The 14,396-nt window shown below is 46.3% G+C and overlaps 1 protein-coding gene across 1 annotated transcript in view; it reads left to right on the forward strand.

Annotated features, from left to right (window-relative positions):
- FAM20A (FAM20A golgi associated secretory pathway pseudokinase) overlaps nucleotides 1–14,396 on the forward strand; it is a 54,992-nt gene that overhangs the window by 26,407 nt on the left and 14,189 nt on the right. Inside the window, exon 2 of the mRNA XM_079131984.1 lies at nucleotides 13,661–13,845. Coding sequence (XP_078988110.1) covers nucleotides 13,661–13,845 — 185 coding nt within the window. The remainder of the gene's footprint in view (nucleotides 1–13,660; nucleotides 13,846–14,396) is intronic.

Raw genomic sequence — 14,396 nt, forward strand, 5'->3', positions numbered from 1 at the left:
TCCAGAAGTATGACAACAAATTTCTGTCATTTTAAGCTACTAACTTGGTGGTGATTTATCAGGGTGATACTGAAAGCTCATTCCTTGTCCCCAATGCCGATCCCATAATGAGGACAAAGTTTCGAGAAAAAGGAAAAAGAAGTTTTGTTGATGTGCTATCAAAGGAGAAACACAGGGGATTCCTGTCCCAGAGACTGTGATTCTGTCAGGGTGAACAGGGGACTTTTAAAGAGGTATCTCAAAAGTTACACTCCAGCTGTGCTCTGTCAAGAGTCATAATTCACTTGTAGCCTTGAGTGATAGCTCTTGCTTAGATCCACAGGTGCCAACTCTGAAGTCCAGACTCCTCCATTTCTGTGGTCTGTAAATCAAGAATGGACAACTCAGCCTAGGATTAGAAGAAAGTTAATCATGCGTCCCACCGGGATTAGGGAAGAAGAGAGGGAGAAGGGGAAAAAAAAACTACAGTTTTAAAATAAACCACAGTGGCAGAGCATAAGGGTTGTGTTCAAAGCATGAAATGGACTGGATCCCTGTTTCAATAGTAGACACAGAAAACTAATACACTCCCCCACTACTCCTTCCATCAGGAACAATCATAACCAATGACTGAGCAGAGTCCCCAGGTCCTGGGTCTCAATGTAGGGCAAACTTTTAGGTACAACAAACCCAAGGGTTCCCCTACAGATCAAGACCAAGACTTGGGCTTCACCCAAAATGACACCTTTGTCTGGTTTCTTCCACCTGTCCTGCTTCTCTCTTTCTTATTGGTTGGTCCATGGCATATATTCCTTATAAATCTTGCTCCTAAACCCAAAGCCCAGGGTCAGCTCAGGGGAACGGTGACCTAAGATGGAGACTGGAGGTTGGGGGTACCTCCACTGAGCAAAACCCACAGCTCAGGCCCAGGCTTAGAAGGAAGATCACGAGTCTGGTTTTCAGCATGTTGAACACCAGAGCTTTCAAAACAGGTGTTGTAAAACTGTGACCCAAGCTGGCCCATGACCCCCTGCTTTGGAACACAGCTGTATTGCAACATGCTTCACCCATTCATTTACAAATTGTCTAGGGCTCTTTTTGATGCGGTAGTGACAGAGTTGAATAGTTGAAACAGAGATTATGAGGTCCACCATGGCTGAAATATTTGTTACCTTGTCCTTTAGAGAAATAAGCAGCTGCATATTTGCAGCTACAGCTCCCAGGGCTGGAGGTATAAATCTGTGAGTCCCGTGCATACGAGTGGTAATCAAACCTGTGGGTGTGTGATCGTGGCAGAAGCTAGGCTAGAGCGAGGAAGGGAGAGAAAGTCAGAACAGAGCCTCAGAATTCTAGCATTTCATGATGGAGCCAGAAACACTGAAAGAGAAAGAGAAACCAAGTAGTCAGAGATGCAGGAAGAAAATCAAGAGAGTTCCTTAACTCTTTTAATTTAAAAGACCAGCACGCTGCCCATTCATTTTTAGGTCTTAACACATTGAAAGGCTTTATTTTCTCCTGGAGCATCAACATTTCAAATTGTCCACCAAAAGCAATATGCTACCTCCAGGACATTTGAAGTGACTTTTACACTAAATGTTTTAAAATTTACTTTGTTCTGATGCAGTTAAAAATGTAGAGGTACACTTTGTACCTATGTCACGTTCTTTGCAGAATGACATGGTGATGTTCAAATCGTAGACGGATTACCTGGTCCTCACTAACTCTTCTGCTCCTTACCCCTTCTAACCTGCTCTATCTCATGGCCTTCTCCTATTTAGAAAGTTCTCTTTGTAGACAACTTAAAGTGAAATAGTCTGAAAAAGACCAGATTCGCATAGGAAAAAGTTGATCAATGAGTCCCAAGTTACAGCCAGATAGGAGTAAGAAGCTCTGCTTGCTGTTGCTCAGCGCATGGCTTCAGATAACAATAATGTATTGCATCTTCAAATGCTAGAAGGATTTTGTTTGCTTTCATTATAAAGGAAATGCCAAATGTTTGAGGAGTCACATATGTGTACCCTGATTTGAGCATTACTCAATGTATACGTGAAGCATCACATGGTACCATAAAGATGTATGATTTTTGTTTTTATGTCAGTTTAAAAAACAAATTTAAAGAAAAGAAAAATGAAAACGAAGACCAGTTTTGCCTTGAATTATAAATCACCAAATCCCTGAAATATTTTCTAGCCCCCAATACCAAAAATATATTCAAAACACAGTAGCGGCATATGTTTGGTACAGAGCTCTATTGGAACACGGCGAGTTGAGAGCGTCCAACTTCTTTCCATAATAAATAGAAGTACCTTCTGTGTGCAAAGGTGCTGTGTTCTGTTTTGTAAGGGGTGCAAAGAGAAGACATTGCCTCTGCCCACCGTCTGTTAGAAGGAACCAGAAATGTGCCTAAATCAGTATCGCTCAGAATGTGGCAAGAGCAACCAAAGATAGGGGCTGCATTAGAACAGGAGGGAGCAGGAGAGAAAGATCATATCCAGTTGGAGACTGGAAAAGTTCCAGAAAGAAGCTCCATGCAGTTTGGCCCTGAAGGCAGGGCAGGATTTCTGGAGATAAAAATGTGGATGAAGGCATTCCAGCATGAGGCGGGCAGGGAAGGAGAACGTAGGCAGACGGGGAATGGATGGAGGAAGACTGAAAGGCAGAGAGGTTATCTGGGGACGCTGCAGTAGAGGTTTGGGGTCAGTGCTCTCCGACCTCCTAAGCACTGTGTGGGAGGCTCGTGCTGGAAGCTGGGCTCTGGACAGTTAATTTGGCCCAGTGGTGAGACCCAGAGCGAAGGAGGAAAAAGGCCTTGGGTCACGAATGTCAGTGAAGAGGAGATTCTGGTTTCCAGGTAAGAGGGTTGCAGGGAGGCCCAGGCAATGGAAAGAAGAGGAAAGATCAAGAGGCCGTGCATGGAAAACTACAAGATTTGGAAGCAAAAGGAATCAGAGATGTCTGTGCCCTGCCGCTGGGTAACCTCAGGAACGAAGCGGAAGAGAACACCCGGAGGCCTTGATGTTCCCTCTGGTTCTGTTCCAGCGTCTCCATGGTATCAACCATCAAAAAGTAGGGTTGTATCTGCATTTCCTGGTCCAGTATTATTCCAAAAGGCCTGCCCTCAACCCACAAGGGATATGTAAATACAATAAAAGTATCCATGCCGCAAAACCAAGTGGGGGAGGGGACGTCCATCCCATTCCTTCTATTCACCAAGACAAGGAAACGCAGGCACCAGGAAGGTTTTCACACCCAAAGCCAGGGGGATCGGTGACTGCAAGCTTGGGGAGTCCACCCAAACCTCCGAAAACCTTCCGGGTCCTTCTGAGTCACAGCCGTCTCCTCTCCTCCTCCACGGCACCCGGCTGGTGAGTACCACACCCCAGTGACTCTGCCCTCAGGAACCTGGAAGGAAGCAGGACACAGGTTGGCACCTTGACTCCCATACTCCAGGAAGCACCTGAGGAGCCAGCTTCCTTTTGGCCCATCCAAGCTTCACCCCAGGCTTCCCACCTGTTCCCAAGCCAGCAGATGCCCACTCCTAAGCCCCAAGGCCAGACCCGCCTGGACTTCACTGCTCACGCCTTGAACTTGGCTAACGCTTACCTCGTACACGGAGAAACCACAGACAGGAGACGGCGGACAAGCTACAGCAGGACTCGGAGGTTGGTCGGATGATCTGCGACCTCGCCAATGTGCCGGGACATGCAAATGGCGGTGCTTTAGTGCAACCTGGTGACATAGAGGTTGTTCCCTCGCTTATGGGATATACCAAGGGATTTTTTTTCTGGCTTGCAGCATGGTTGTTTCTATTTACCCCATAGAACCGTGTTTTTGAAAACCTGGTTTCTAGTCTTTATAAATGATAAAAATAATAATTAAATAGCAACCATTCTTGGATGGCTCCCGTTTAGTTGGGTATTAACCGCACTTAATTCTTAGGGCAACACATGGAGGTAGCTACCAGAATCCCCATTTTCCAGAGTAAGGAAACTGAAGCTCCGAGGCCTGAAACCCCTTCGCAACACTAAACCTTGTTCTCAGTCTTCTCATTTGCAAATCGTGGGGAAGAACCTACCTCTGGAGCAGAGGTTGCGGGACCACAGGAGACACTGTGTGTACAGAGACAGCCAGTCCTCAAGGTCCCGCCGCCCGGCAGAGGCAGAGCCAGGCCTGGGTGACACACACCCCGCGTCCCTTCCTGTCACTGCACTCCTAATGAGCTCTTGTTCTAGTCGCTGCCCACCGAAGACGCATTCACCTCATCCCATCAGAGGTCAGACCCGGTCACTGTCATCAAAAATAGACCTCGTGTTCTGCTTTTGTGCTGTTTGTTTTTCATTTGGGAGAGTCGGAGAAAGGTTCCCGCTGGAGACCGGGGTGCTCGAGATGGCCCTGGAAGGAGTTCTGGAAGTCAAGACTGGGAGGGAAATGGACCGGAGTCTCAGAAGCTTCCCACGAAAAAGATGGCGGGAGACTGAGGGTCTGGAGACCCAGGCAGTCTGGAGACCCCCGAAACTCGGGTTTAATGCGGCACCGGCCGACGATGTGGCTGTGGAGCCAGGCAGCTGTCACGTCTGCTTTCACACGAGATGAGATTAGGGAACTGGTTTTGTGGAAGGAAGAAAAAAGAAATCTCTATTAGTTTTGGACCTGGGGAATAAATTTCAGAGAATTACTTAGAACTGTGGGTCCCTGGCCCTCCCCAGGCTGGATGGAAGGGGCCTCTGGAAGGAGAGCTGACGCCGTCTCCCAAACGCCAGCACAAGTGTGGGACACGTCGGGAGTAGGATTTGCATCCCTCCAGGCCACCAGAGGAAGGATGCTCTGTTCAGGTAGCCAGGAAGGCCACACATGAGGGCCGCCTCCAGGAGCCCACAGGGTGCCAATAAGGCCACCCTGCTCCCTCTCTCTTTTTTGGGGGGCTGAGGGGCTACTGGAGATTAAATCCAGGGGTGCTTAACCACTGAGCCACATCCCCAGCCCTTTTTGTATTTTATTTAGAGACAGGGTCTCACTGAGTTGTTAGGGCCTTGCTAAATGACTGAGGCTGGCTTTGAACTGGCGATCCTCCTGCCTCAGCCTCCCAAGTGGCTGGGATTACAGGCATGCGCCACCGCACCCAGCAACCCCTGCCCTCTTGTTCTCGTCCCTCACCTTTTAATTCTTGTCCTTAATGGCAGCAGGAGGAGGCAGGGTTTGTGGCCACGAGTAGCTCCTCTGTTACAGTCTCTTTATAGCTGAGAAACCCAGTGGGGGTGGGGAAACTCTGTAAGTAAAATGAAAAGATAAGCAACCAACAGAAAAATTATTTGCCATTCATAGAGAAAGAGTAATTTTTATAATTGTAGAAAATCAATAGAAAAGAAGATGAACAACTCAGCACAAACATGGTCAAAAGAAAAACGAAGGACTCATGAGCGTATGAAAAGACCTGCAGCCTCACTCCCAGGGAAACAGAGGCAAATGGAAAGCACACTGAGATACCACTTTTCTCCTACTAGATTGAGGAAGATCAAAAAGAACAGTAGGTTTCATGGGAATGGTCTCATGCCATGCCCAGCCCCCGGGGTCAGCGTTGGCCTTGGTGGAGGGCAGTTTGGCAATATCTGTAACGATTAAGAACCTACTTACCTTTTATTATGCTGTGTGCATGTATAAATATACCACAGTGAATTCCACCCTTATGTAGACCTCTAAAGCACCAATCAAAATAAATAAATGAGTGGAAGGAAGACGAGTAGAGGAAGGAGAATAGAGGCAGGAAGGAAGGGAGGGAAAGGAGAGGGGACACCAGGGACAGAAATGGAGAAAAATAAATCTGTGCATGTATGATTTTGTCAAAGTAAGCCCAGGTGTTATGTAAAACTATAATGCACTAATAAAACAAAAAAAGAATGAACCCATCAATTACACTTCTAGGAGTTTATCATGCACATACACCCTCACACTCACATTCAGGAAATATCATGCATATAGGCTAAAGGTCACGCCGTGGCTTGTCATAACAAAAGCCTTTTCTCTCTTTCTTCCTTTCATTCTGGTACCAAGGATTGAACCCAATGCCTCACATATACTAGGCAAGCATTCCACCCCTGGGCTACATCCCCAGCCCTTTGATTTCATTTTATTTTTGAGATAGTCTTACTTAGTTGCCCAGATTGGCCTCAAATTTTAATCCTCCTGCCTCTGCCTCCCTGTAGCTGAGACTTCGGGCATGAAGTCATGTTATCTCTTTTATAACAGTGCTCATCCCAACCATGAGGGCTATACTCCCATGACCTAACCATTTCCCAAAGGCCCAATGTCCTCATGCTATCACCTTGGGGATTTGGTTTCAGTGCGTCAATTTTGTGGGGACAAACATCCAGACCACAGCAGATTAATTATGTGATTTACATATACCAGCATGTTATGCTGCCTTTAAAAAGAATAAAGAGCATGCTGTATACTGAATTGTAAAATTGCCAAACCTACTAACAAAAGGATAAAGCAAGCTTCAGGAGAGTGTGGATTTTATATTATCATACACATAAAATAAAACTGGGAAAAAACAATGAAAAAAAAAAACCTACAACATCAGTGGCCTCTGGAGAGAAGTGGACTCATGGGAACAGAGATGGAAAAATTTCTAAGATTTAAAATTTTGAATCATGTAATTCTATTTTCATTCAAAAACAAACAAGTCAAATATTTTTAAATCCTCTCTTTTCTAAAAGAGCTTCTGCTCCTTGTAGGGAACAAGTTCCAAGGAAAACTCCGAACAGTAAGAGCAGAGGGATTTTGATGTCCCCCCTTAAGGTCACATGACTAATAGCTACGGGTTCATTTTTATTGATGCATCAACTATCAAAACTTTGTGCTTTGATTTTTATAGCATCTACTTTTTCTTTTCCTTTAAAGGTAAGGTTAGCTTAAAGACCAGGATTATCTGGACTGATATTGTGCCTAACTACATAGACATTTATCTTGTATAAATGGATTTTTATATATCCATTTAAAATATAGTGCTATTTATTGTTTTCATATTGATTGCTGTTCTAGGATCCTATTTCTTATTTTCCTTAGCATAACAAGCAGGTTTAAAAAAAAAAAAAAAAGCAGATAATTTCTCTATACGTCCGCCATTTTTATTCCCCATATGTATACAGCTATATCAGAGACCAGACAGAGCTGGAAACCAGTTTTCCCAAGGAAAAAACCAAAAGCTCTGATTTGTAACATTTGCAGTTACCGTGGTGTAAATACTCTGACCACGGCAATTTCTTTGGGGGTTTTTTTGTTTTGTTTTGGACTGGGGATTGAACCCAGGGGCACTTTACCAATGAGCTACATCCCCAACCCTTTTTGATTTTAAGTTACCTGTCCAGCACCTCCTCGTTGGTTGCCCACCCAGAAGCAGAGCATTCAAGAAAAGCTTCTGCAAGAAATCAATTACTCTAGATAGCTCTGCCTTGACCATTAAAAAAAGAAATGGACACAGTGAAACCCATTCTTCCCTCTCCATGCCCTGACCCCCAAAGAGAGGTGACCCTGACTCTGGCAAGGGCAGAATAGCAAACCAGAGAGTCATGTGTCCCCACCCAACAATAAATGTGAATGTTTTAAGAAGCAGTACAAACCAGTCCAGAATTTATACTCAATGTGCCACTTGTATTTTTTTTTTTTTTAATTTGGATGCTGTGTCCGCAGCTGGTGGTTATAACTAGAATCCATTAGGTATCAGCTCCACTTAAGAAAAACCCACCTCCTCCCCAGGCCTCTCCCCAAACCCGGCTCAGCCAGCATAATTGTTTTTCTTCTCCTTCCCTCCCGAGTTCTGTGCTGCTCCAGTTCAGGGTGACTAACTTGGCTAAGGACTCTCCACTCTTTACGGCAAATTCCCAAGAGAGTTTTGTAGTCACATAACCTCAGCTTCCAAGTAGCCCTGGGAAGCAGAGCTTGGCCAGACTATTTGTTAAAAATAAAAATAAATGCTAATAAAGTCAAGAAAAGTTGGCTGGTGGTCTGCAGACCTGGTCAGGAATTCACCCTTTTCCTTGATTTTTTTCATAAAATTCTCTCTCTCTCTGCAGACGTTTAAAATTGGTCATTTTAAATAATTAGATGAACAGTAAAAGCTGCTTCTTTGCCTGGGTGGGGAGGGGGCAGCTGGACTCACGGGCCTGCCGTTGACCTTCAGGGGCTGGGTAAGTGCCAGTCCTCCTTGAGGGAGAGAAGGCTCAGCCATCTTTCCTTCTACTGCTTTTGGAGACCAAAATCTTAAAATAGCAGATGGCTCCTTTGCTTGCCCTGTCCCCTTGTTTATATATGACCCCAGAGTCACCTGTGGGGGAGGGGGTCATAATATTTGATTATGTTGACAAGGCTTGCTTTGCAATTGCTGCAACAGAAAGGGGCAGATAACACACGCTGGCTGTGGGCTTCTGTGGCTGGTTTGCCCAGGTAGGATATTTTTAAATTTGAGTCCACATTGTTTTTTAAAGGAAGTTTCAAATTCTGATCAAAATCTGGGGTTCCAGCTCCTGTTGAAAACTCAGGAAAATGCTTCGTGAGAAAAAGCCCTTGCTTTGTACACAGCTCTAGCTCTAAAATACAGATCAGCGTCCAGCTGGCAACAAGTGCTTGATGAATGGATGAATGAAGTCAGGGCCTGATTGCTGGGAGCCTAAGCTTGGTGGAGGCTGTGCCCCTTCAGGGGGAGGGAGTGCTCTCCAGTAGGACCCACTCCCCACCCCTCCCTGTTGCCTTCAGCCTGTATTCTTCACCATTTATGCTCCCTGCCTGGCTCTGGGAGGCATTTAAATCTGTGATCTTCTCTCCATGATGACTCTGCAATCTACCTCTCTCTCTTGCTAAATGGCCCTGGAGAACACAGAAATATAAATTCTATCCAGAAATTGATGAATCCCTTTCGTGACCAAATAACACTCTAAAACTTAATTATAGAAATAGTTTTCTGCATAAAAGAAAAATATTAAGTAGAAGCCAGGCAGGGTGGTGCATGCCTGTAATCCCAGTGGCTTGGGAGGCTGAGGCAGGAGGATCGTAATTCCAGGCCAGCCTCAGCAACTTAGTAAGACCCTGTCTCAAAATACAAAACCAAAAGGGCTGGAGATTGTGGCTCAGTAGTTAAGGGTGTTTAATTAATATATCTTAATTAAATATATATATATATATATAAGATATATATATGTGTGTCATCTTAATATATATATATGTAACTTTGGGTATTAAATAAGAACACGCTTAAAATAAAAGTGTTTGGTTTTTCAGCCTCTTCGTGAACAAAATATGTATAGTACTATGTGCAGATTGCCACAAACTTGGAGATTTAAAGAAATACCCCATTTATTCTTTAGGTCGGAAGTGCAGGACAGCAGAACACGTTCTCTGCTAGGGTCTCAGAAGACCAAAATTAAGGTCTTGGTTGGCTGTATTCTCATTTGGAGCTCGGGGGTCCTCCCTCGGGCTCAGCCCTGTTGGTAGACTTCAGCTCCTTGCAGTTGCTGGACTGGTACCATGTTTTCTTGCTGGCCATCAGCCACGGAGCAGTCTCAGCTCCTCTGGCCGCTCCTTGGTCCTTGCTCTTGGCTCACCATCTTCAAGGCCAACAACAGTGTGTCAGATCTTTCTAATGTTCCGTCATTTCTCTGCCTTCTCCTTCTGCTACCAGCCAGAGAAGACCTCTGCTTTTAAGGGTTCAGTGGTTAGTTCAGGCCCAGCTGGATAATCTCCCCACATTCCACTGTGCTGGGAACACAGCGCAATCATGGGCGTGAGAGCTCCTCACAGCCAGAGGTTCCGGGGATGAGGTCATGGAGCCTTGGAAGCCAATTTTAGAATTCACAGTTTTTTAGGAATATGAGATGCAATTTCCCCCAAATTATTCAATCTTCCATTACATTAGTAGAAAGAAAGCATCTATAACCCGAGCAGTGATCACCCTATTCTCTGCCCCGGGCGATCCACGGCCCAGGTATTGCATTTTGTTCTGGATGTCAGAAATTGGAGGGCAGTGAATAAATATAACTCAGTCCTCACAAGCTGCTATAACACAATACGATGGTCTGAGTGACTTCTAAACATTTGTCTCAGTCCTGAAGACTGAAATTTCCAAGATCAGGTTGATCCATGGGTCAGAGAGGGCTGCTGAGATATCTGACTGAAGCTGAAAGACTGAAGCCAAATTTGTAAGAAACCCACGAAAACCACGCTGGACACGGGAATTGACATAAGAGGGTTTAGTAAGCAAACAGAGTGTCTCCCTGCAGGGTAAGAGAGAAAATGAGAGGAAAAGAGAAAGGGCACCTGCTAGAAAGACTGGAAAAGCGAGGAGGAGAGAGAAAGCAGGAGAAAAGATGGCAGCGGAGCTATCCTTAAGCAGTTGAACTTCCCGGGCTAACAGGGAACCAATAACGGAGAAGGATACTTACAGGCTGACTGATGAACCAATAGCTAGCTAGGATGTTCACAGACTGACAGTAGCTGGGAGGCGGGGAAATGGCTGCAGCGGAAAGGGCAGGGAGAGCAGCTTTCAGACTGACAAGCTAGGTTGTGATGCAGCGTACAGGGCAAGGGAGCAGCTTTGTATTACAAAATTCCTTGTGGCGGTTCCATGATCTGGTGTCTGATGAGGTCTCTTTTCCAAGCCGACTTCCTTTTAGAACGTTACATGGCCGAAGATACAAGTGATCTCTCTGGACTCTTTAATAATGTCACTAATCTGATTCAGGAGGTCCCATCCTTCAAGACCTGATCACCTCCCAAAGACTCCCCACCCTGACGCTAGCAGAATGGGGAGGGGGTTTTGACCCATGAATTTGAGAAGGACATGAACACTCAGTCCCTTGCAATAACTAAGATCACGAATAAACTAAGACTCAACCCCCAGGTCTGTGAAGGGAATCAGAAACTTAGCCTTAAGAGGAAAGATGCCAGGCCAGGGAGATAGCTCAGTCGGTAGAGTGCTTGCCTTACAAGCACAAGGCCCTGGATTCGAACCCCAGCACCGCAAAAAAAAAAAAAAAAAAAAAAAAAAAAAAGAGGGAAAGATGCCAAAGCCATATGGGAACTATCTTTGAATATCATAAATGGTGTAATATAAGAAGGGAATCCTAACTCTGGAGGGTAAAATCAAAGAACCAGCCTGGATATGGCATGTCCCTTCATAGGAGCCAGTCCAGGACAAGAGCCAACTCCTCAGAAGGAAGGGAAGCTGGGTCCATAGTCTCTTACGTTCTTTCCAGCACTGAGGTCATTGCTCAAGGATGGCCTCATGATTTTCTTTTCAATTGCTTCTGGAAGTCCAAATTCTCTGCCTCTATCTCCTCTACCTGGGGCATTTGTGTTCGCCCTCAATCATGACGTCAAAAGCCACAGTTTGAAATTTAGCTCCACCAAGTCTTCCTTCCCATGGCCTGTTTTCAGAATCAAGTTTGAGTAATTAAGCAAAAGGCTGAAAGAAAGGAAGAAATGGTTGTCCCAGGAAGTCTCGGATTATTCAAACACCCAGGTCCAGGGCCAAAGGAGTGTTCTCTCTAGGAATGACCACTGGGGTAAGACCTGGAAAGAAGAGATAAAAACCAATGATAAATAGAAGGAAAAAACACAGGCAGGGGATAGGTGACCGATTTGTGATGGTGCCATCAAATTAGGTCCAAGGATAGACAGCAGAGGGTCCTAGATACCAATGAGAATAAAACAGGAGGAACAAGGATAATGAAACAGACTCGTGGTTAGAAATTCAGTGGAAGAACCTGGTCTTGATAAGATGGTAAAGCTTCCAGGGTGTGAAGCAGGGAGTCTGGCGTAGCCCTGGGTGGGAAGGCAACTTGCAGAAGGTCAAATAGACTGTGAGTTTGAAAAATCAAAAACGAAGGTGGGGAGGTGGGGGTGTGGCTCAGTGGTAGAGCACATGCCTAGCTTGCTAGAGGACCTGGTTCCTTCCCCAGCACCACACAGAACAAAACACAAAGGTGGTCATGGAGAGCCAAAGGGGTGCAGGTGCAAAAACCTCATCACCAAAGACTCAGGAAACCCGCAGCTGACACCAACAAGCTGGAGATCCAGTCTCTGAACAGTGACACCCTATGAAACCAAGTCTGGCTAATTGAAAGGTGGGTTCCTGGGTCACAGGGTGCTGGTGAGAAGTCAGATAGAAACTGGAAGATGGAAGCCAAACCCCATTGTGTATCATTTCCCTCCATGAAGACTGAATCCAGAAGGTGTGCAATAATCCAGTAAGTGACGTGGTACACAAACCCAAAGAGTAGGGGCAAGAGGTGGCAGGTAACTAGGTTTCCAATGACCAGGGTGACTTGTCCCTGGCAGCTCAAAGGTCTAATGGAAACAGAATTTGCAATTGCCTCTTATGTATAAAAGATAATGAGGGACTCCTTCTTTGTCTCTGCAACCTCCCTTTGAACTGAGGAGTTACCTGTGCACGTAGAGAAAGCATAGATAGGTGTCTCACAGGCAGCTCTTGGCACCTCTACCTGCATCACTCTGCTCCTCACCCTCCCTGGCTAAAGAAGTGCTCTACTACCTAGGCCAAGAAAGGGACTAGGCACTCCTCCTCATCAAAGGAAGCCCACTCAGTCAGGCATGGCAGAGCATGCCTGTAATCCCGGTGGCTCGGGAGGCTGAGGCAGGAAGATTGCGAGTTCAAAGTCAGCCTCAGCAATTTAGGGAGTTCCAAAGCAACTTAGCAAGATCCTGTCTCAAAAAAATTAAAAAGGGCTGGGGATGTGGTTCAGAGGTCAAGCACCTGAATTCAAACCCCCGTACCAAAAAAAAAAAAAAAAATGAAGTCAAATTCCATATTTCTTTTTGAGAAATACCCTCGCCATTTCTAAAATAACAGAAATCACTAGCTGCTCAAAGCTTGTTCACAGGCTAAGCAAGCTGGAAGTTCAGAATTAAAATGCGTCCTGCTATGGCCCGGGAGAGTCCAGGTTCCTGTGCCCCCAGAATTCCTGTGCTGCAGCCTGACCCCCGAGTGTTGGCACTTGGAGGCGATGCCTTCTGTTTTGCTCCAGCTATTTCACAGACATACAGTATGTCTCTAAATGGAAGCACCCTGTTGTTTACTTTTTTCTTTTTATCCTTGCAAAACAAAGGCTACCAAGAAGGACGATCAATAAATGGCTAATTAATTCTTCTTTTCCTTAATGCCCTATTGATTTATCCAACGCAGCTTCCAGCCCCGCCTGGAAGAGGGTCCTTCCCTCTCTTTCCTTTTATGCTCACCAATTACCTTCTCCCCTCCCTCCCGACTTCCTAGGACACAAAGTATCCGGAGATGGAAGGTACAGACTTTTTCACCGGAAAGGGCGCAGGGGTGTGTCCCTTGAGATCCCAGGTCATGTGAGGCCCCTCATTCCTCTGCCTTAACAATCTGCCTTTTTCCTTCACAGAACCTGTGGTGGGGTCTAAGTCAGTGACCTTGTGCACCGTCTGTTTCACCAACTGGACTGCAGGCTCTCTGAGGACGAGGAGCGAGGGTGGGGGCTCTTTGCTCCCCAGGGCATCCTGAGCACAGCGGGAAGCCTGGCCGTAGGTGCTGCACACACTTGTTGATTGAATGGGGACGGAGCGTCCAGAGAAGCGTTCCAGTGAGGTCCCGGGTTCTTCTCCCTCCACTTTGAGAACATAACCAAAAATGCTCCTGTGGCTCTTTCAGACGACACAAGATGTACAAGGAGCAGATGAACCTCACCTCCCTGGACCCCCCGCTGCAGCTCCGACTGGAGGCCAGCTGGGTCCAGTTCCACCTGGGGATCAACCGCCACGGGCTGTACCCCAGATCCAGCCCTTTGGTCAGCAAGCTCCTGAACGACATGAGGCACTTTCCCACCATCAGTGCCGGTGAGGGCCTTGGGGGGGCAGGAGCCACTGACCTTCTCCCAGAGGGGCTGGATTAAGCCCTCTCGGGCAGGGACCCGGGGTGGGATATTACAGGGTGGCCACTGTCACACGATAGACAAGTTAATAGGTAGAACAACACTTTCCTTTTGAAGGATATCTTATGACCGTGACCTCATCACCACCCCATAACGGAGGTGTAAGACTGTGTTCTGGTCGCTTCATAAGGAAGGGCGATGCTGCTGTTTATCGAGCGTTCCTTTTGAACCAGGCAAGGCATTCTCTCCTCTGCTGTGAGCTGATGGCACGGACGTTATCATTTCCACTTTACAGGTGGGAAAACTGAGGCTCAGAGAGGTTAAGACACCTGACCGGGGGATTCAGTGCTGGAGCTAGGAGTCAAACACGGGTCTTCTCACCCCACGTCTGTGCCCTCAAGCACTGTGACAGGCTATGTGACACAGCAGATTATTAGCAGAGACAAACTCAGACTGGGTCTGCCGGCCGGCTGTGGAGGGATGACGCACTAGAGACGACGGAGCCTGGGGAAACCG

Source organism: Sciurus vulgaris, assembly GCF_902686455.1.
Source record: "Sciurus vulgaris genome assembly, chromosome: 3".
Classification (NCBI taxonomy): Eukaryota; Metazoa; Chordata; class Mammalia; order Rodentia; family Sciuridae; genus Sciurus; species Sciurus vulgaris.